A 24,082-nucleotide genomic window follows, 5' to 3' on the forward strand; every position below is an offset into this window, starting at 1 on the left:
AACAACTCAGCCAGCAGCTCAAATGGACTGAGTAAACAGAGAGTAAAGCACTGAAAAAAAAAAAGGCAATGTAAAATAAACACTGCAGACTGCCAGAAAATAAATCTGAGGTCTCTGCAACAACTTGTTCGCTACCTGTACCGAGGGATGAAACTATCTCGTGGCACTCTTTAATCATCAGTAGCATTGCCAACAATAAAAATGTATTGATTGTGTTTAATTAGTTTGATAGAACAGCTGTGCAGAACTAGTCCACTGGTTAAAAAACAAAAACTGCTGTCGGTTAAACGTGAAGGGTTACTTAAAGACACGCTTCACTAGTCACAAACATACAGGCTGATAACTAGTACTATCAAATATTGATTTAGGATCAAAATAATGGTTTTGGCAGATTAACAGATTAGCCAGACCTGATGCCCATGAAAAAATCTCGACTGTACTTCTACTAAAACTCAACAGCCAAGCTTACAGGGAAGGTCAAAAATGTAAATGATCTTTGTATGGCTAACAGAGCACTTACTTCATTGTAAAGCAGCACACAAGTCACAAAACATTACTTACTCATTTCTGACAGGAGAATAAAGTGGGTTGGCAGCCATAATTATTAACCTAACAACTATATTTTTTAGCTTACTGACAGGGTGTCATTTTGAATGAGTGACTTCAGGTGCTTCTACTTTCTATTTGTTAGAGTTCACGAAGGAAGGCAATACACAGTGCAGTCAAGTTTATTATTATGATTATTTAAAAATCTTCCTTTATTTGAACTATGCTTTTCTTTCCCCAAATTCTGTAAGCTAATGCTTGTCAGGCCCTCAGCTAGTTGCTAAATAATCTCTTGATAAACACAACAACTGAAACACTTTCAAAAATGCAAATCTGCCATGCTTTCAGACACTTCAGCATAATACAGTGGAGCAATATATGTCACAGTTACATCATTATCATAGCTTTGCCCAAAACTGACTGCATGGTTCATTTTATGGGAGGCATTTAGATTTGAATTACTTTCCAGCAGCATTTGCTAGTAATCAGAAAACTAAAGTGTATGTCAGAATAACAGAAGAAGAAGAAAAAAAAAGATTTTGTAATGGAGCACAACATGGCATATTTTCAAAAATGCTGTTTGGTTTGAACACAGTAAGCGTACTCACATTGATCGATGTTCCCGTCTGCTTTCCCCTTCTCCTGCAAACAGAGAACACACACAAAACTGGTTATTACAGGCTTGGAGGAGTGAGACAAAAACAGCCCTTTCTGCAGCTTTTTGCGGACCATTCGTTACCGTGCCTTCTTTTCTTTTCTAGGCTAAGTGAAAGATGAGGGCAGAAAACAAAGGTGAACAGATGGAAAGAGAATGAAAGGAGAGTCAGAGTGGGAATGAGAGAAAATGCTTGAAAGATGACAACAGAAAGACGAGAGGACTTTTACAAAACTGGGTCCCAGAGTCAATTTAATCACCCTAATTGGAAACAGACTTGCCAGCAGGCTGTTAGAAGGCAGGTGTCACCATATTGTAGTGGAATGTTTATCTGGATGTTGAACAGTCGATACCAGCAGGATAAACTGTGATTTATTTCCCAGTTCTATCAGTGAATCTGATATTTAGATGCACTTTAAAGTTAGTCTCATCACCTTCATTCATGGCATTCCAAATATGCTAAACTAGCGTTTGGATGATGAGATTAGGAGCAATTATGTTCAGCTTTGAGGTACATAAAAATCAAATTTCAAAGTTAAGCAAACCAGGTGCTGAACATGTTGGAGGAGTGGAAAATGATCCCGTAGCATAACTGAGCAATGGCAGTGGTAGAAAAGAACATCTGTGACAATATTATGGCCTAATATTTAAACGGATGTCAAAAGCAATGAAAGCATTAGGTGCCATGCAACACAAATGAGGACAGAAATATGTAAAAGTAAAAAGAAAAGCGGGTAACCATGAATTAATGATGGCATAAATGGAAACCATCTGGCGTGTGAAATGGTCGAGCTCAAAAACAACATACTTTTTTTCAAATTTTGCTTTTAGATGCAATCGAGCTGACCTGTGCATGCAAATTATGGGCGTGTTTTTAGTTGTCAGCATTATAGTGTGCGCTTCGTGCTTGTTAATAACCGATCGCTGGTGTTTACAGCTCAAGGTGCATGAATTGTACCTCGGCTCGAGATGCAATTTCACGTACGTGGGTAAAACAAAAAAAGATCGACACGCTGCTTTAAAAATAGAACGGAAACACGTCTTCCAATGCAAAAACCCCTTCTGAAGAAGCCAATATGAGGCAGCAATTGAATTGTTGTGACATTCTGTATTCTCGTCCCTCAGTGTGGATGTCACTGGTAATGAGGCTCAGTGATAAAACTTGCGTGCAACTGCGAGGCCTTCTTGGCTTCCCAGGAGACCGAGAGCCTCATGAGAAACGCAGCAGTTTTAGTAGCTCCTGTCATTGCCTCTGCCTTTGTCTCTACATCTCTATCCCTCTTTCTTCCCTCCCTCTGCCATCTGTCCATCTTAATTGCAGACGTGCTTCCTCATCATGGCAGGATAAAATTGAGTGTGCTCATCAGCACCGCCTTCCATCATCTCGAGTGCTGCTGTTTGATCAATTGATTAGAGAATCAAACCAAGCATAGAGGTGAAAGAAAGGCTACGTCTTTCTTTCTAAAAATACTGTCCGCTTGTTACAGTGGCTCACCGGGGTTCTTCTTGCTTGCCACCATATTTTATACATTCAGCTTCAGGGGAAATTAATTTAGTGATAATGACGTGTACTGTGATTTGATCGTGTAAAATAAAAACCAAGTAAAAGCCATAAATAGTGAGTGCTGCATGCTTTTAGTGGGTGGAGAAATGTAAATAACTACCACCAGAATTTCATTTGAGCAAATAGGGCAAACCCACTGGGTTTCAATTAGGGAGGATCTGATGCTTTTCTCTGCCATATTTCCTTTGGTTATAGAGGCTGATTAGATGGCTGTATTTTTACTGGAAACTCCTGCAGATTATGTGATAAGACTATGAAAATGCCACAAGACACACACAATAGGGGAGACAGAGGATTCAACACATTTCAGCATCTCGAGCCTGAGGCTGTTTGCTTGACTTGCATTCCCTATGGCTTATAGCGCAGATGTCTCTGGCATTATATAAGATGTACTATAAATAATATTTTCATATATAAGACAATATTAGAGTATGGGATTGATAGATATGGGTATTCCATGTAGAGTCTTGAATTAGCAGTTCTTTGCTGTCATATGCTTCCAGGTCAGTTTATAGATACTTTTAAGACAACATTCCCCTAAAAATGTTTCATTAGGCTAGTCCCATGAAGCTTGATAAAGTTCATAAAAGTAACGCATTGTGCTGTTATGAAGGAAAGGATTCTGTAACACGTTCGCAGCATCCTCTAAAATGTTTACTGCAGAAAAACCAAGGAAGAAATTCAGTCAAATAACCAAGAAAAGCAGTTTTCACAGGTGATGAACTCAAACAGTTAGTTAAATAAATGCTAGCCATTGGAGAAAATAATTTCAACCAATTCCAAGTGCCCGAAAGAAAAGAGTCAGAGTATGCAACTGCCACACAAATTATTTTCCAAGTATCATTTTTCTGGAGAAAAGAGTTCAGTAATGATGGCTGTATGATAAACATCACTGTTACAATCTGAAGAGGGTGGAGGAGGATTTAATATCTCTACCTCCAAGCAGCAAGTCATATCCATGGAAAAGAGAGCACGCAAGCTGCATTGATGTGAGAGAAAATATAAGCTCAAGTACTTCTTACCTTATATTGTAACCTACCATAGGAATAAAAAGCAGGGGGTATTATTCTAACAACAAATGCTGTATGTGTGCAGAAAGACTGATTAAGTTTATTTCTTTATGTTACACAGCTCCTTTGTTCACAAAGGCCAGAAACTCTTACTGTGAGACAGATTTTTCCCTTCCTATTGTCGCCAAAGCGCTTACTCATAGGTGGTCATCTGATTATTGGTGTTTCTCTGCTTTCTCTGTATTATTCTCTTTACAGTATAATTCACCAAGAGGAAACCGATGTTGTGATTTGGACCTGAATGAATAAAATTGAATTGAATTTACATTACAGTAAATAGGGTGCGTGTTGAGTCTCTGACAAACATGAATAAATAAAGCATCACCTGGCTGGATTTTTACCTGTGCAATAGCTTTACGTACTAAATGAGTAGTCATGACACTGTGAGCAGAGTGAAAATAAAAACTGTGCTTCTAATATTATGGTATTGGTATCACAGTTGGCTTCATATTTGCATTTCTCAGTACTTTTTGTTGCAAAGTTTAAATGTGCAAACTCAATAAGAAGGATTTTGCCTGTGCAAACACATCTCCGAATGCAACATGCTTCCACCTTGGATGCCATTTAAACACCCACACGAAACAAGAACCTGACACTGCCGCCACAGAAACTGACATTTTGTGGGAATGCAATTTGAACAACAGGGCAATTCAAGCCAAGCAGTGCCCGTTATGAAGTCTACTTGAATATGCTTTCTCCTCAGTCTCTTAAATGTGTTGCTAACCAGGCACCTTTCACGAATGTGCCCACTTTCATTCTATACATCTCTCTCAAACTCCTAATTTTAAACAACAACAAAACTTTTTGCTGGAATGTGATTATTGAAGACCAGCTCAGCATCGTGGTTTCAATATACAGAGACAGAGATAGTTTGATGAGAAGACATTTCGATGATACTGCCTGAGGACACAAAGAGAACAGGAGAGGAGCAGGAAAGTAGAGCTGAATCGCTGTCTGTTCTCCTACAAGAGTTCATCTATCCACATTCAATAGATGATCCCTGATGTTTGTTGCTTGGAAAGAAGAGACTTGTCTTATCTAACAGCAATTCATCAGTGCAGCAACAAGCCACTTAACGGGCTTAATGAAGTGCAGCCAAAGGAAAAAGGAAAAAAAGAATCAGACTCTGGCAATACACGTTATGAAGCGGTGATACGTTCACAGGTATAACTTTGATTATTTTCAAATGGAAAAAAAAGCCTGACAAATTCCAACATGTCTCAGTATCAGATGGAGATGGAGCAGCTTTATGTTCCAGCAATACTCATTGGCAAGACCGACTCTCTCAACCCTTCCATTTATTATGATTTCCCCAAGCTTCAAGTAGCAATTATAAACAACTGCTTTCCTAGAAGTTGGATTTTCTTTATATACCAAGAAAAACCCTTTGGGGAGGACTCATTAATCAATATGCAAATCAGGGGTTGCTAATCAAGTCCTTAAAGAAGGTGCACGAGAATAGGTGCAGTAATTGATTTGCCGCTGCCATATACCACAATTTCTTTCACAAATAACCTCCAAACTAAAACCGATAAATCAATGCTGAAAATGCAACTGGTGCTGAGTGCATGTAGCTAACACAAGTGATCTTTAAATGTAGCTGCTGAGAGAGTGGAACATAAATTTCTTGTGGTTTATCCTATTGTTTTATCCTATATACTGTAGTATATGTAGGCTGATATATATTGAAACTAATTTCTACTGTACATATGTAACAAGTAATCACTTTTTCTCATGTTATGCTACGGCATTCCAGATAGGCTCCAACACAATCAATACCTAGATTGCACAGTTTCAGACCTAAATTATTTTAATAGTTGCAAGCATTTGCTTTTTTTAATCCAATTATTTGCAGCTGCACACTTCAATTGAAGAAACTGGAAACAACCTCAAAAAGCTGAAGCTGAAACTATGCTTTTTGATGGACTTCCAAGTTAGACATCTGTCTTAAAGAAGGCAGACACATTCAAACTGACTGATGTCCTTTACCAGATGGTTGTGCTGAGCGTCACGAGCTCATTCAGTATCCCCTACCACTGTAATTGTAGTAGAGAATACTATTATTGCTTCATATAAAGGCAAGCATTGCATATGTTGTACCTGCCTGAAAGGTTTTCTTCAGCTTTGAGTACAAATTATGAGGAACCAGCCTGAGCAGAATGTGAGCTAACCCTCTGGGGACTGCAACAAAACAAAAAGTAAAGCTCTACGGGTTCAATTCATCATCAAAATGTAAATGAAAACTGGAAATTAAAACACAAAAAGAGAATCTGACATTGTGAGCAGATGAGTATTTTTATTCTCTTTGTTTCGCTTTTTCCTGCAGCCTTTCTCCTGTTCATACAAAGCCTAACCTTCTTACTCCTAAACCTTAATCCAGTGAGCACGGTTCTCTTTCTCTGTGGTAGCTGTAAAATCACTTAACAGCTATGGTCTTTATACAGAGGCCAGTCCCAAACCAAATCATAACCGTCCTGTTAAGTGTTGCGCTTACAAAATTCTTGCATGCTGGCGAGTGTTGTCTTTCAGTATGTGGTAACACAAGAATCCAGAACCAAGATTGATGTAGCCTCAGCCACACTGCAAAATAAAGGCAACATTGACCCACAAACAGCACATTTAAGTCTGTTTATAATAATAAATAACATATACAGTACATAATGTGCTTGCAAAGTCAAACTGTTCTATAGTACCTCACATCTGAGCCCGTATATGGACTTTTTTTTTTTTTTTTTTTTAACCATTTAACCATTTGTCTGTCAGATCCTGACAGACAAACTCATTCTCCTCATTTAAACCATTGCAAGCAGCAGTGGGCAGCTGTTGTTCAGTACCTGGAGACCAACTCCAGTCAGTGCCTATCACTGGATTACATCTGGGCATAATGACAGGAGAGTTAACCAAGCATGTTTTGATGGCAGGGAAAAGTTCCCCAAGGAAACCTGCAGAAGCCTCAAGTTCCATATGCTTACACATTTGTGACAGCTAATATACTGTAAATGTCCCAAAGCTGCTGTGACCCTGGCATGGACATGTCAGCACAGTCTTTTGGTTATTATGTAAGGATCCAGGAAGTTGACAATGAGTCAAAAATCAAAAGGCTTAATCTGAAGTTTTTAGTTTATATTATTTTGTTGATCAGGTGCAAAGCAAACATACTTCTTCTTTATTGCAAGTGTTACATTATTGTGGGGGCATTTGAGTTATGGTGAAAATTTGACACTGTTTATTCTTTCCCAGAGGCTTTGAGAATGCAGACTTGCATAATGTGAAATCATGAATTTCCACGATTCACCTCACGATCAACTCTCAATTCTGGCACCAGCAGTTCCAGTTCTGGCCAGATAGATGGATTCTGTGCCTGGGAATTTGTTTTTTGCATCAAGTGATGTTGGGAGACAGAACCTCACGGCAAAATGGCATTCCACAGCAGAGTGCTGTGGAAGTCTCACTCACTTCGGGCATAGCCCGAAGTGAGTGAGACTTACAGACCAGGGGGTGTACATCCTTCATTTTGAAAAGAACCAGGATGTCTACAGGGCTGTGTGGTGGCCATCTGTCTGCCTGTGCATAAGTTTTTTTGACAACTTATTTGGGCTTCATGTTTACTATATAAAAAACAAATCAATCGAAGGGATCATTCTTCCTGGCAGGAGACAGTTTTCTGAAGGGCGTCTTTTTTCCTTTTTAACTCATGATTCTTTTGCAACCAACCCTGATAGATACAACCAAGTGACCTCATTCAAGTGCTTGCCCATGGGTGTTAAAACAATTATCTCCAATTTGTTGTAAATGGCTAGATCAGGGGTCAGCAACCTTTAACACCCAAGAGCCACTTGGACCCGGTTTCCACGAAAAGAAAACACTGGGAGCCACAAATACTTTTTGACATCTAAATTGAAGATAACACTGTATATTTTGTTTGTTTTTTTACCTTTATGCTTTGTGTGAACAACTAAAGTAAGTAAGTAAAGTTTATTTATTAAGCGCTTTTAACAGACAGGTAGTCACAAAGCGCTGTACACAAAGATTAAAATAAACAATACAATCAATAGACATTATACACAATGTAAAAGATCAAATGTAAATAATGTAAAGAATATAAAATATGTAGATCAACAAAAGGCTTGTTTGAACAGAAAAAGTTTTTAACTGCTTTTTAAAAGAATCCACAGAGCAACTAAGGTGTGTTGCTTATGAAATCCATGAAGTGCTACAGAGAAAATTACATTTTATTTATGTAATTAATACATTTTGAACTCTTAAAGAAATATAACAAAAGGAAAGACACCAACATGAACTAAGATGATCCATGTAGCAAACAAAAACTGTTGTGAGCCGCCACCCTCATATCGCCTTTGGGCTTTTGGAGCCTTGACCTCACTTTTAAAAAGTAATTGGAAAAAAAGCTCTATGCTGCTAAAAAAAAAAAAGATTTTCAAAATTCTGCCTAAATATGTATTTTACCTGGTTAATGTGTGTGGTGGGGCGTGGTCTGCAGTGCCGCTGCAGGGGAGTCGGACGCACCTGAGCGGCACCCGCAATCACGCCTCGCCGCCTTAAAGTCTGTGCTCTCTCTGCTGTTGTGTTGTCGGGCTGTGAGCTGAAAAGCTACAGCTGGCTGTATGCGTACAGCAACTGTGTGTGAAAAGTGGTCAATAAAGATATGCTGAAAAGCAGCGAGTCTGCCGTGATATGTTTACAATGGGACTTCTGCTCCTGAACCTCTGCGCACAGCGTCTGCAAATCGGGGCTGTACGAAGTCACTTTCATCTTTACGCAGGACTGTAAGCTGTCATCTGTGAGGCGTGAGTGGTGTTTGTTTCTAACATAGTTCACGGTGGAGAACAGCTGCCGACATAATGTGGATCCGAAGATCCATAATTGGCCCACCTGGGGTTGAAAGTCTCGATAAATGCACGGCGTTTCAGCGAGTACACCGGCTTCCGCGAGTGTGATGCTTATTTTGAGCAATGAAAAATAATAAAATAGAATTTTATTTTTATATTTCAATATCACAATAATCTTCCAATTTAGAACTACAAGTTAAAAAAACTTCAACTAAATACTTCTAATTTATTTTCCCAAACCACCTGGAGCCGCAGTATAAGGACAAAAGAGCCGCATGCGGCTCCGGAGCCGCAGGTTGCCGACCCCTGGGCTAGATGAACAATTGCTAGGTTTAAATATAAAGTGTAGACAGAATATAAAGTGTAGACAGAAAATGGCAGGCAGGTGTAGGATAGTGGTTAGTGTACCACTAACTGTTATAGTAACTGTACAACAAAGAACAGTTTGGACGTCAACATTCCATTAATGGCTTTTATCGGTTGTTATCAGGCCTACATATTGTCAATAGCTTCCTCTACCTTTGAGTATACTCATTCATTTTAGTCAATAAAAACCTGAAATCTAGATTATATAGATGTATAGCAGCAGTGTAGATAAGTACACATAAAATAAGGTCATCCATGGTCATCCTATGCACATACATCAGTCCTTTATGCTCTTATACTTATTTGCAGAGTGATATGTATATAATGAGTTAACCGCATCAGCAAGTCATAGTACAGGAGATAGAAAGTGACAATAAAATAAAACTTTTACAGGATTTAAAATGTGCTCAGATTTACAACAAATATGCTTTTTTTTATCATTCGACTGTGTGGCTCGCTTCATTTTTCTTTACAACCTTGATTTGATTTAAGGTTGATACGATTGATTTACTGTTCATCACTGCAAGTGTTTTTCTAGCTTGACAGACAGTGAAGGTAATGGCCTCAGTGGGACACAGTACAGTACGTTAGTGCGTTGATGTGTATGTGCGTGCAGAATGCACGGGATATTTACCATGGCGTGAGGTTCCTGGGAGGAGGTACGTGACACGCTGACTGTATCCCCGCTGCTTTGCCTGCTGTTCTTGTGCCCTTCAGCGAGCCAGCACCCCGAGGTCCCCAGCAGAGCGGCCACAGCCACAGCCCAAACACCCATGCTGCCCATGAGTGTTTCTCTGTGTGGAAAAGCAAAAGTACAATGCACACTTAGTTCTTAGACTCTTTCTGTTGTTCTGCAAACTGCAGTTACCAGAAATAAGTGCAGCACAGTTTAATAGTTCTCGTAACAAGTGTCTGTATTTGTCAGGAACGTGACAGTTGACATGTCTAGTATGCAGCTGAAAACTGTGAAAATGAGACATAACCTCTTTAACATGTTCTTTAATCAGCGTGAATAAATCAACAATGTCAAAACTGTGCTGTTTATTATGTAGCTTTGACTGCAAATCTTCACACCTTACCTGTGATTTTAATCTGTCATAATCCAATTTGTATGCAAATAATTTTTGATTACTTTATTTACGTGATAATATATCAGTGTGTTTGCCCCAGAGGAGATAAAGACACATGAGCTGAACTCACGGTACCAATTATGTAGCTTTCTTCTCTTTGTGCAAAAAGCACAAAGACAGAAAAAAAATATGTGAGCCCTAATTCTTACTTTTTATTTTAATAACTTTGTCTTTATTGAATGTTTATCTGATATTGCAGTGCTTCCAAAATGTTTACAGATGTCTGAATTTTAATAGATTTAGTACATGCAGAGACAAATACCTGAAATTATGTTAATGTATGCTCACAGACCAAGTGGAACAAGTATTATACTCGCCATGCACGCACACACATCACACAGCATAATGCTGCTATGTACACATCAAAGACCACACTGATGGGAATAATTATGTGTATTACAAGGTACATAAAAAAATCTTTTGATGTCAACAAAGAGAAAACCCTCTGAAGTAAGAAGTGGTGGAGTGGTGTGGGAGCTTAAAATATAAATTCAGAAGATCGTTTTCACTGCTGTGACATGCGCACACTCACATACGGGTACTGAAAAATTTACACTTAACGGCCTCAAATGTCTTTCAAATAATGAGTAGTCCCTTTTGTTAATCATCTAAAAAATGACAAAAATTTGAATTGAATAATTTAAACATTTAACTATGTTTGAAATGATCCCTCTTCTTTAGCCCTGGTTGCAAAAGTAAGTGAACAAAAGAGCATTTCAGGTAAAATTAAATCACTCAGTATTCTACAGATGAGGGGAAAATATTATAGCAATTGGCTTAAAGTAAACCCCAGACTCAATAAACAACACTATTCGTCAACACAGTCACAATAAAATATAATACAGGCTTTATAAAGACTTTCTGTCTGCTTTTTTATCTCATCAATAAGTATTTATTGCAAAGATATTGTACTGAGTTGATCTTGCACTGCACTGATGTTTTTAGTATTGTGCCAGCCTCCTGTAGCGTTTGCCCTGAGGGGAAATATTGACTTCTCATCGGATCTTATCAGCCGATGTGTGTCTTTATAGTTCCACAGTGCGACATGGCAGTTTGTTACGTGTGTAATTGTGCTTTTAGGTAATAGGTTTATTGTTTTTATTGTGGACTTATGCTTTAGAATATGGCTTTATTGTATGTTTTACTGCTGAACAAGCGTGAAAACAAATTTCCCTTAGGGGGCCATAAAGTTTGCAGTTGAACTGTAACAAGGGCACAAAAACCCATGATGCATCTCAATAATAGTTTAATAGTTTATGGTGTCAAATGTCTGCAGTGGTGCTCGACTTGAATGCAGAATTTTAGTCGTGATTCACCTTGACCTGTTATGCCCTGGAGATGGTGGCTGAAAGTTCATCGAAGCTAACTTTTACTTTTTAAAGTAACAATTTTATGGCCATTTAATTTTTTTTTTCTTTCTTTTTTTTTCTTTCTTTTTTTTACTATTTTCAGGCAGCAAAACAAAGTGTACACAAAACGGTTAATGTATTATATAATGAAACTGATAAGAGGGGTGTGCTATAAGTCAAGACTGATGGGTCTTTCTTTGCACTAATAAGAGTGACTTGTGTCTTTAAATAAGTTAATGAAAGGAAGGTTATGAGGAAAAAAATAACACACTCATAAAATGGGTCTGCAGAATTACAGGACCTGTAACATCAGATAATTAATCTTCCAGGGCTTGACATTGTCGCTATGGGTTACGCTTTTCACATTCATTTGATCCCTTGATAATATAAAAATTGATTAGTAGAGCTTTAAGGAAATATACTTGCAAAGTGCACTTTAAGTAACAGCATAGTTCATTCAAAAATAACTTACTCTAATGTATTGCAAAAATACATATATATATATTTTTAAAAACAGACTGTAGACATGCAGTAAGAAAATGTAAAAATAAGAATTTACTGGAAATTACAGAATGCACAGCAAAAGGAAAGCAGGAACCAAAGCAAGAGTCCAACAGTGATGAGGCAAAATACAAAGAATGTAAAAGAAGATTATGAAGACACCAAATACTCTCAGAACAACTGGGAGAACACAAATAAGCTCAAAGAAGGAGAGTGAGTTGACAAAACAGCAACTGACATGGGAGACACATGAGGAGGTAATGGGAAACAGGTGGAAACAATCACTGAAACAAGACAAAGACAAGTAGTAAAACCGACTAAGACACACAAGACATGTAACTACCGATATATAACAGCAAGAAGAAAACCTGCATAACTTCAATAAAACACTAAAACCACCAGAACATCATGATATATTTAATTTGCCGCGTAACAACAATATGTTGTTTATTTCATTATCGCTTTCAATGGCTGGAGCTTGAAGAATTTATACATTGTGAAATATGTTGCAAATGTTGGGGTGTTGTGATTACTTTGCCGCAGTTTCTTATGTGACAGTTGAGTAAAGATACTCAGTTACTTTTCACTGCCTCATAGACACAAAATCACACAAGTCCTGTCAGTGTAAACAACTCATGAAGGGACCATCAACATTATTCAGCTAGCTAGCCGGGGGCTAATGGGCCCACATGGATGAGAGCTCACCCTTGTGAAATTAAACACCAAATGAGATCTGCCAGTCACTGTCTTAATGTGCTGCCTTTCCCCCTGGCATTGGCCCACACACAGCTACACACATTCATACATGAGCACACACGGGCACATACACACAAATGCAAACAGAGCCCCGGTCTCATGGACTGAATGGTCCATTTTGAAATTCATCAGGAGGGAGAAACTCTATGCGGAAGCTATTATTTGACCAGAATATTAAAAAGCTTAGAGGAACACATTCCTTAGAGTCGCTGCAGCCTTTGGCAGCTTTGCACAGATCAGACTGGTTTACTGAGGGACTTGCAACAAAAGCAGACCTAAGGTGCTGAAAGTTAAATGCATCTATTCACATCTCAGCTGTAGTGTTTCCCCATCTCATTGTTCCTGTTTCCTTTTGTGGATTTCCTAAACTTATGTGACAGAGGGATATTGTTCATAGCACAAAGAGTCTCGCAGACCTACCTGTTGCTACACATAAAACTGCTTAACTTTCTGGACATTTAATAATAATCTTTTTCATCACAGTCAAGATCAAGTCTACAAACAAGTGGGTCTTTTACTTTACTACTTGCTTTAGAAAGTAAGACCTATTCTTTCATGAAATCATGAAAACATAATTATCTAATTGCTTCTTGGTTCCAGTCTTCATCAACAACACCTGTGGTCAGGTAGTTAATGCCTTCTTTGGGATGCTACTATAATACATTTAGTTTAATAAAGTTTATGAAGCTAAAATGAATGCACATTTAAACATAAGTAAAGTATATTACTTGTAAGTATCTGACTTTCGTGTAGTAAAGGCCCAGCTGCCAGCTACCACAGTTTGAAATGAGACATTAGGAGAAAAGCACCAGTTTATGTGCCTTTAAGGTGTAGCCAGTTCAACAAGTCAGGAACTCAAATTTTAAGGGCAAATATTCATTTTCACCCAAAGCTTTAAAATGTTTGAGAGGCAGAATTCTTTTTTTTTTTTTAATGTATGTGTGGACGCCCAAACATTAAATACCATGCTATAAAAATATATATATATATATTTTAGTCTTGTTCGGCAGGTTTTCCTACAATTTTGCAAGTGACTAAATACAACACTTCAAGCTCAGAACTTTGCAGTTGTTAACTTTTTTAACAACTTAAAGACTGTAAAATCTCATGTAAATGATAAAAAACATACATAAAAAATATCAAACCTTTGATTTTTGAACTCACTCTACTTATATCGGACAAGAAGGATCTCCATCCAGCAGTTTTTCTTTCAGTGATATTGAGAGATGATGTCTATTTATTTGAATATAAACACTTATGTAATCTTAAAGCTGTTCTCTTGTCAAGAACAGACATCAAAAGATTATAACTTTGATCTTGAGCTGGGTCCAAATTTTGTTGCAAAATGACTATTTTTTAGTCTTCTAAAAATATACCAGAAAAGCTCTTCTCTCTCTGTCTCTGTGTAAGAAAATACAAAAACAAATTTCCCCGTGCTCCTAGGAGCACAACTAAACTGTCAGGCTGGGCCTAATGGTGATATTTTCAGCAATATTGTGTATAAATCTTTGAGAGCATAATGTTCTGAATCATGCATCTTGTTTCTTTTGTGTCATTTATAGCTTTTGGTGGATCAAATTATCTATTGACTAAATGCATCATGACCTATTTATGTATTTGGAATTTGGCCAGACAAAGAAAAAAGTAATACTTCAGTCAGTTAAACTCATCATAGTTATCTGTGTTGACAGAAAAAGAAATGTATATAAGAATAAGATGTGGTTCATTCTTACTAGATTTTTGAAAATTGTTGTTTAACAGCAGTTCATATTTCAATGTGCTTTACTATGTTTAATTTTACTCCCACTAAGAATTTTGAGCACGAATATTGGCAACCAGTCACATTGGCTGTATGTTCCTACCCACTTAGCCAGTAAAATCAAATTCACTCGTATCCATTTGACATTGTAAACTATAAAACAAAATGTGTATTGACAAAAATGAGAGTAGCTAACATGAAACCATCTTCATAACGCTGGCTTTATTGTTCGGTCGTCTACAGCAGCTGTAACTGATCACATTTGAACATTCGAACACTCCTGACTTGCTGAGCACAATCAATGAGTTTGTGATTTTGGATCTATAATATTCTACAATAGCACCATCCTCCCAGAAAGATCTGCTTCATGAGCTGCAATAACAAAACCCACTTTAGTTGTTATGACGGGAAAAAAGAAGCAACTCACCGTGACATTTAAACTGATTGAAAAATATAACTTAAAACTATTTTTTTTCACTCAGTACAATTAAATTTGCAATGCTAAAGGTTTATTATGCCCCTAGAATCTGACTAAATTAACATGACTTAAGTGGCATGTTTGTCAGGAGACCAAGACACAGCCAAATTCAGAACTGGCATTTAAATGAGCATTGTATGCAGCCCTGCAGTCTCTCTGGTGCTCTTTGTAATGGCAGCAGGGAAAGGCCCCTAGCTGAGCTCTGAGACAAATTCAAGTGATCAGACTGAGCTCTCCTTCCTGCTCTCAGTCCCAGCTCTGCACCACTCCAGGTAGGTCTGCTGTCACAGTTACAAATGACACATGCAGTTCCAGAACGACAATCATTCCCCACTCAGCGTGAGTCCTCCCTGCAAATTGCTGAGTATTTAAAAAAGATTACAAAGAAAAGGTGGGAGGGACACAAAAATTAACATCTGCGAATGCTGAACAGCACATGCTGAAACTGTAGTTCACCACCCTCATGTAAAATGTTTTGCATACGAAGGATTGGCTTTCTTTGTGTTTTGTGTGACACTATACAGCTTTAATTTTCAGATATTCTATTTATACAGTTTTAGAAATTATTAATGAAAAGAGTTATATTGGTTAACCTACTAGCCTATCCTCCAAAAGTAGAATGTTAAAAAAAAAGATCGCCTGTCAATCATGTTATGAAAGCACAAATCATTCCCCCCCCCCCCCCCCCCCCCCCCCCCCCCCACATGATGCATGCCCCATTTTGGAACAAACCTCTCTACAGGCTGATGCTCTGAGTGCTGCCTCACTCTGAAGCTCCTCTTCAGTAAAATCTCTGCTATCATCCTGCGTCTGCCGGCCTGTCTGCCTGCACTCAGGTTTCAAACAACCCATTCTTCAGAAAGATGTCTATGTAGCATGAAATAGAGCTACCAAGAGACTCGCCTTTGCCCAAAATGTTTACATGACTCACTCGTCAAGATTTCATTCTTGTTCCTGTGCGGTTGGAAAAGATTCTGAAGAGACCAGACGTGTCAATCTGTCAGGCAGCCATGCATCAGGATCACACACGCTCTAACCTTGGTTATCTTTCAGACCCTCCAGACGAACAGGGGTCACTTACTTTCAGGCTCCCCCACCCCCACCTTTTTTTTTATGATGATGAGAAATATGATAACTGTCAGGGTGCTCTGAGTGGTGTTTCCCAAAATGGATTCATACAGATGCCTAGCCATGCAAAGTAAGGTTAGTCACTGACTGTGATGTAAATATGTTAGAAACACTACCCTTTGGAAGGAAGATGGGAGGTTGTCAGCACACCAGATAAAAGCTGACAGGTCGTATCCGCTCAGATGATTCACAATTAAAACAAATTCTTCTCCAGTAGTCAAGGTGAAACTAATTAAGAAAGAAAGGGTCTAATTAATAGTGTAGCAGTTGGAGGACTAAAAGGAACATTTGAACATTAAATCTTTTATTTGTTTGATAATATTCAGTTTATTTTAGCAATTATGGTGTTCCCTGCTTACAGCGGGCCCATAGGTTTTGGCTCTGTCACAAGCCCATACTGCTAAATCTACAGCTGAATCAAACTGCCTCAATTTGATCTCATTTAATCTTTATAAAATATGCTGCCAGCTTTGAACTCTTCCACTCTTTAAAATCCATTAATATTTTTTATTTACACTTACATTGGCTCAAATTGTTGTACTCCCAGGTTTTTCTGTATCTGAGTGTAAGATTGTTAGTGATAATTTCTTCCGTTTGGGTTTCTGTTTGGGTTTGTGTTGAAAGTGTTGATTTTCAATAGTTTTGTAACAGTCGGTTTGATTTTTGAGTGTTATTACTTAAACATTTTTTGTTGTTGTTGTTTTACAATTAGTTTTCCATTTTACCTGAATAAATCACAACGATAACATACGCTGAACACATAACCTGGACAAGAGCAGGTTATGTTCAGGGATTTGACTGAAATTGACTGGAAGCACCATATTTCTTTCTTTCTTTCTTTCTTTCTTTCTTTCTTTCTTTCTTTCTTTCTTTCTTTTTTATTTTTAATAATTATCTGTATTTGCAGCATGGTTTAAGTGCAATACAGATTATCTGCAGGGCAAATACACGGTTTATGTGCAAACTATTGACCCACCAGTTACCAATTAATTAAGTTGCAATAGAGCAAACTGTGCCTTGCGATTTCACTGGAATTTACATATATTCAGCCGGTGATGCATAAAATCTATAAATGTCTTTGTACTTGATTCTAATCTGCTGCTAAGTCACTTTCACACTGATGAAATTACAGCTACTAGAACACAAAATACAGACCAAGAAAACCCATTGAATCAATAAAATTAATTTGACTTTGATCTGCTGACAAACTAAAGTGATTTCCATGTTTTTTTAAAGACTATTAGACTGTAACATTTAATGTTCTTTGTATCCATTTTAAAGTTTGTGTGGCTGTCACGCTAGAAAAAAAAACAGGCACCAAGAGTGCAGTGAGAGCTAAAATAATTAACTCAAATTCAAATGCTTATTTTGCCACAGTGTGCTAAATCCCAAGATTAATGATTTTCCGCAGCATTAAGCTCTTGTTCTTTATAGATTTTTATCATCATCTGATTGGAGCAGGTGGCACTAATAGGGATTATTTTGCAGGTTTTAGATATCACCCTTTGTCAATACACTTGAATCAAATGATTAGTTCATTACCAGGCCTCTGGAGAACCTAGGGTGTCTTGCATTGAAATCTGCTGCAATGACCCGGTTACTGCGTTCACCAGATATCAACACAATTTCGATCCGCTCCTCACGTGTTAACCTCTTCGACATGTCAATGGCTGTGAACAAAGAGAAACTTGTAAATAACTCATGAAAGAATAAAGTTACGTTGAAACCAAGCACACCATTGTTTTTCATGTGACATTACCAAAAAGTTTGATGTGTCACATGGCCCTCTTCCTATTGAAAAAACAAAAGTTGTATCCAAGATGGCCGACTTCTAAATGGCCACCATGGTCACCACCCATCTTGAGGAGTTTGACCTCTCACATATACTATTGTGCCACAAACAGGACTTTAATATCACCAACCATTCCCATGTTATTACGGTGTATCCATATAAATGGCCCACCCTGTACAGCTAAATCCAAACCAAGCTTTCTAAGAATCAGTTGAAACTGATGAAGTATCATTTTATTGCAACCTTTCTGACCAACCATGACTTCTCTCTACCTTAACCAATGGGGTTGAATATCCCAGACAAGCCCCCCATTTGTGACAAATTGACTAGCTCAAGGTATGCAACAAAGGGTGCAAGTGGAATAAAATCTGACATTGTTCGACATAATGCAACAAAAATAATAATAATTATGTCAAGAAAACAATTGCTGCCAGGTGGAAAGAACAAGAAAGACTGAGCAGTTTATCTGGGCAAGCTTTTGTAGTTTGAGCTGCGTCACTTGGAAACCCTACTTTGTTATCCAATTTTCCAGGACTGCCTTAGAAAAAGAAGGAGTGTGACACAGTGAAAATTGATTAAAGTTTAGTTAGTTAATAACTTATTATTGCAACGTGTTATTAAACAATGTTTTTACAAGAGTGCCTGATTATGTTTCAGCTGCAGGCTGTAGCAGGTAGCGCTGCTTGTTTGATTTGGGAGATTGTATAAACCATTGATTGTGTGATAAAAAGTGAAATCTAAAAACTGGTAAAAGTTAAAAACTTAGCAATTTGTTGAAGGCAAACAAAGCTGAATAAAGCTCTAACACCAAGCACAAACAAGATGACACAAACACAAGCGTGGAAACAGCCAACAGCAGAGCGAATAGTACGAGCAACAATAAGGACGCCATTAAAGCAATTAAAACACATAACAAAAACATATGGCAGCAGTGATAGAAAAGTTAATATATTCATTTTGCAGAGAAACAGCACCACATGTCCCTTTTCAGATTGTGTTAAAATGCACACTCAGACAGAAAAATAATGCTTCAGCCAACCGGAAAAAGTACAGGGACCACTGAGAGAGTACGGCGCAGGTTGTCGTGCTTTAGCGCGAGATATCCTTATCAACTCAGCTTCTCTTGCATTGCCTCCAAATTAATTATTGTCTGACGCTCTCTCTTTGCTACTTTCTTTCTCTATAGAAGAGACAGAGCTTCAGGCTGTTAGGTAGTAATAAGACCATCTTGACACTGGTGAGAGAAAGAGAATGAATAGTGGCTCCTTCTTTGGTGCCATACACTATTCTCTTCCTGTCGCACTTTGCTTTTCTAATATTGACTTTTGGCTTTTTTCTTAGACAAGTTTCCGTGAACAGATCTACAGCCCTTGGGTGTTAAAGCCCACATCCTGCTTGTCATGTTTGTCTGAAAGACACAAACAGAGGGAGACTTGTTAAATCCATAAATCCCTGCAGGATGTATGACATGGCTGTAAGGGCAAAAAGGATATCAGGAGGCTCTGCAGTGCCATAACTGCGTGGTCTGCTGGGCTAACAGGACTGCATCTGTTAATTATACAGCAGTAGCAAAGAGGGAGAAAAACAGGTGACAGAAAACACTGCAAGCAGAAAAAAAGCACATCCCGTGGCAGGAATGGCACTTTAGAGGCACTTTGGTTTCTGTATGTAATTATCGCTGATTGAAGAATAATTAGAACTCATTTTGTAGTACTAGTCATCTTCATTCAATATGTTGAACCCTTTGCAGTTTTATTATTTATAACTAATCGTTAATGACGTTGATGATGCTAAACTGCAGACTCCACTGGACACGCAGGATGATTCAGTAAATGAGTTCTCTACTACAGTAAGCGAAGTAAAATTCCTAGACAGCTTGAATCATATCACTCTTGAAGTGTGATATGGCAAATCAACTTTGAGTAAAAATAAATAAATAAATAAATACAATACGACAGTTTTAAATAGTGGCGGTGGTGGGGAGGCTTCATAAAAGGGACAGGCAGATGGCTGAATAAATTCACTGCAGAAAACATATGCTAGGTGACCTTTTTGTAACCCCTCCATGCATTTCTTCCTCTCCTCTGACTCTTTGGTCAGTTCAATTCAAGCAGAGGAGGCGGCAATCACTATTTGCTCAGAGCTGCGCTGCTGATACTCTCAGCTCAGCTGCTGTGTTCATATGGGATGCAGCAGTAAAGGTCATTTCTAGAAGTTCAACATTAGTGATCGGAATTTCAAGTGAACCATGCTGCCCACATTTCCTGCACTCTACGGGGAGTACAGTGGACTTATCAGGTGAGTCAATGGCCACAGTAATGTGAAATAAAAATGTAGAGAATCTAATGGACCAAGTTACAACCCTACCTCAGTTTCAATGTCATTCATATTAATTCTTACTGTCATAGACCTCATTTTAATCAGTTAAAGCTCTCTGTGAGACTTCGAACGCCCTGGTTAGACCCACAAGAAAGAGTTTCAAAAGTTGAATCTTGTCAGAAGCCTCCAAATGTGAGTGTTTTTGCAGATGGAGCAACCCAGGAGAGTGCAACTCGCCATATATAATGCGTCTTTACCTTTGTTTTGAAGCATGGCTCATTACATTTCTCTGGGAAATTTGCAGAGCAAAGTTTCAAAGTGTAAAGGAAATGGAGGGAGCCAAGTGGGTATGGTTTACCTGAGGGGACTGCTTTGTAGCGATAATAAATCCTGCTCCTGATTAGATGAACTCTGCATGCGTTTCAGGTGATGTGGTGCCAAGCATCATTGTTCACGACTGGGAAATTATAAGTGATAAGAAAATTTAATTTGCCCTAATTAAATGTTACACAAAGATGTCATCCAGGCCTCTTTAACTGTGGATTGTTTAGAGCCTGCAGTGACTGCGTTAATTAAAATGACTACTCACTGCAAAAAAAGGTGCAAATAAATCAGAGAATCAGTTAATCAGTCAACCAATCAATAAAGCAAATTAAACAATGAAATCTACAAAATGCTGTCCAATTTTAAAACACAGTTACTTAAAAAAACAGTTTTACTTTTTGTTTGATAACTTGGTCTGCTGCTGCCTGCTATGAGACAGTTGTACACACCTAAATAATCAAAATCTGTTGAGAAGCCAACTGACTTTTTCCCGTTTAACAGTCCCCAATCAGCATACTATCACACACCACTCAAATCTCTCATTTATATGCTGGATTTCTATTTGCAAAAGTAATTTTTTAAGCACAGCTTAAAATTGTCATTTGGAGTAACAAAGCTGAGCTTTTGGTCATTTTCACAATTTAAAAGTATTTGATGGAAACTCCTGGAGCAAGAGACTGAACAACGACCTGCTGCTCTTAACTCTGACCTTCTTGAAGCAGGGCATTCCTCTATTAGGATCACCATAGCATCACATTTATAGAGTATTAACATAGTGATTTCAAACCAAATTGAGAGATAAGGATACCCTAAATGAACTATTTGTCTGAACTCGTTCTTTCCGCGATCAAGCTCGGAAGCTAGAAATTGCACCAACAAAAATGACTACAAATCCAGCCCTGCCGTGTGAACTTTGAGTCGGGACGCTGACTACAGTTTACATTTTGTATGCTTGTGATGCACTCTTGGAGGATGGATAAACCTTGTATACCATATAATACAAAACACCAGTAGAAGCGTGTGAAAGCTCTTGGTACACAACCATAGTAGGAGCTCTGTTGCCATTGTTGACCTCTATTGCCATGCACTGCATAATAGCACGTGTATATATTCACACATTCTGCTTTAAGCTGGTTCTGGCAGTTAGTAGGAGAGCACTCAGGAAGAGACATAATCGTTATAGTGCAGATTCTGTGTGTGCATGTGCATATGTATACTAGTGTATCATCAGTGTCAGTACTGTAACTGCGTGAGTCATCCGACTATTAAAGCTGTCTCTGAACAACAACAACAAGCAGCCATAATCTGCTGGACACCACGCTGTAATGGCTCTCTGTTTGACAGCTAATAAGTTTCATAGCAGATTGCAAACTACAATGTGCCCGACTGCGCCACTATTCTGGCTACATCATTATTTCTCAACTTGACCTCAAGGTGAGCTGCAGAATTGCGCTGACAGAGTTCGGAGCTAACTCCCTTAATCCCCCAACTCTTGCTGTTCTAATATAACCGTGATAAGTACTGGTTACTTGGTGGTATATGTTACAGCTTTAGCAGGTCTGCACGGAGTCAGCATGTATGCATTGGGACATGCTTGCTTGTATCCCTGCAAAGAATGAACAGGTTTGTGCCTAAACGATATGTGTAACAGTAAATTACGAGTTCAGATCGGAGCCTCTAGAGCAAACAGATCTAGCAAGAAGTATTATTAATGTTCTCATTTAGGAGCAGGGGGTTGGGACTGACGGTCGCTCTGAGCAATATATTTGCATGCCTTTCTGTATGAGACTACCTGCCTCAGTTTATAGTTTTATGGGTTGTTTGCCGGCATAAGAATGAAAGGCTGGGACTTTAAACCTATTTGTACACATAGCACAGTGATGAATGAGCATAATTCACCCGTTTGATGTCGGCTGCATATCTGGTTCCAAGTAGAGAGCGAATCCAACAAATCCGAAAAGAGACTGCAAAAAAAAGAAAAGAAAAGAAAAGAAATAAAAAAACGAGTGGAAGGAACTAAGAAGGGAAGCAAGTGGCCGGAGAATTTCCAGCACCGTGGAGAGCTCCGGTGCACTATACGCTATACTACGGCAGCGTGTGCGCCGACCAATCCTCATTTCCCACTCCGCTGGCCGTCACGGAGGCTTTGCTTCCACCGTGCCAACTCTCTGGTGACACTGATAGGATTTTCCCATGAGAGTGCGCCGAAGCAGCTCATTTAACGCAATCAGACAAGAAAAGCTCGCCGTGTTTCGGATTCTGTGCCCTTTACACTCATATAAGAGTTTTTGCGTGCTCCATAAGACCCTGGTTGTTAATAGATAAAGTCTTGCCAGCGTCCTGAAGAAAGCAATTGGCCGACGAAAGAAGGGGGAGTGTGTGTGTGTCGGGGGGGAGGGGGGGGGGTCTGGGACCAAGAATCAGTGCCATAGAGCCCAGCGATGTGTGGTGTGTGTGCGCGTCTCACAGTGTTATCATTTCAGTCCCTCTGCTGCTTGAGCAAACCTGGCGCATCCGGGCAAAGGAGTCCTCCTGGACCCATTTATCAAACATTGCCCTGTTATTTTCGTGCAGGTAGGGCCTCTGTACGGTTATGTGGGGTTACCAAAGGTGGCATGTGGTCATGTGAAATGATTAATCACAAGCCGTTTTGCGCCAGACAAAAGGAGACATAGCAGGCAGTGTAGTTAAAAACTGTCACAGATTGTCACTGACATCGCCCTGCGCTATCAAGCTGCACCTCTCACAGATCTCCCCGGCTGTAAATTCTAGAGCTCTGTATTATTGATGCATTTCTCCTCAGCTGTAACTAATTCAACATTAAAGCACGCCACTGCCATCCCCTTTACAGTTTCCGTTCATTCACACTCACCCTAATGCAAATAGTGCGGATAAAGCGGTGTCACGCACCCAAAACAGCCAAACTTGTAAAAAAGAAGAAAGAAACGGCAGATAAATACGCCTTTTAGTGAGTTGATACCCCACACCCCGCCTTAGTACATAAACCTTTCACCTTACCTGTGGTATTCCGAGGCAAACGGATTATAAAAGAAAGGAAATTCGTGCAAATATGCCACAGATTTCCTCGCAGAGACTCGTCCAGTCTGCGCTCCTTAGTTCCACTCCTCTCCTCTCCACCTCTCGACAGGGTTTAAAGGGTTCAAATTAATAATGGGCTAGTGTAATAGTAGCAGCAGCTGTGTCAGTAGCGACGGGTAGAGCGTCCCAACTCTCAGCAGCGGCTTGCCATCCTCCGGCTCCTCTGGCTGGTTTCTTCTCAGCGCTGCGCTCCTGCTCTGCCCCTATTTCAACTCCTCTCACTCCGCTCTCCTCCTGACGTCAGCCGCTGCACGCCAAATGCGGTGAGGCTACATCTGCAGATCCATCGCACTGGAAAGCGACACCTGTGTGTGTCTGTGTGCGTGCGTGTGCGTGTTTGCGTGCGTGCCAAGACACTCGCGAGGACCACATACCTTGCAGGGGAGAAAGACGTCG

The 24,082-nt window shown here is 39.1% G+C and overlaps 1 protein-coding gene across 1 annotated transcript in view; it reads right to left on the reverse strand.

Moving 5' to 3' along the window:
- fstl4 (follistatin-like 4) overlaps positions 1-23,594 on the reverse strand; it is a 214,188-nt gene extending 190,594 nt beyond the window's left edge. Inside the window, 3 exon segments of the mRNA XM_085175331.1 lie at positions 1,155-1,188; positions 9,686-9,845; positions 22,487-23,594. Coding sequence (XP_085031457.1) covers positions 1,155-1,188; positions 9,686-9,845; positions 22,487-22,704 — 412 coding nt within the window. The 5' untranslated portion in view covers positions 22,705-23,594.
- Positions 23,595-24,082: the final 488 nt, after the last annotated feature.

The sequence above is a fragment of the Neolamprologus multifasciatus genome, chromosome 10, assembly GCF_963576455.1.
Source record: "Neolamprologus multifasciatus chromosome 10, fNeoMul1.2, whole genome shotgun sequence".
NCBI lineage: Eukaryota > Metazoa > Chordata > Actinopteri > Cichliformes > Cichlidae > Neolamprologus > Neolamprologus multifasciatus.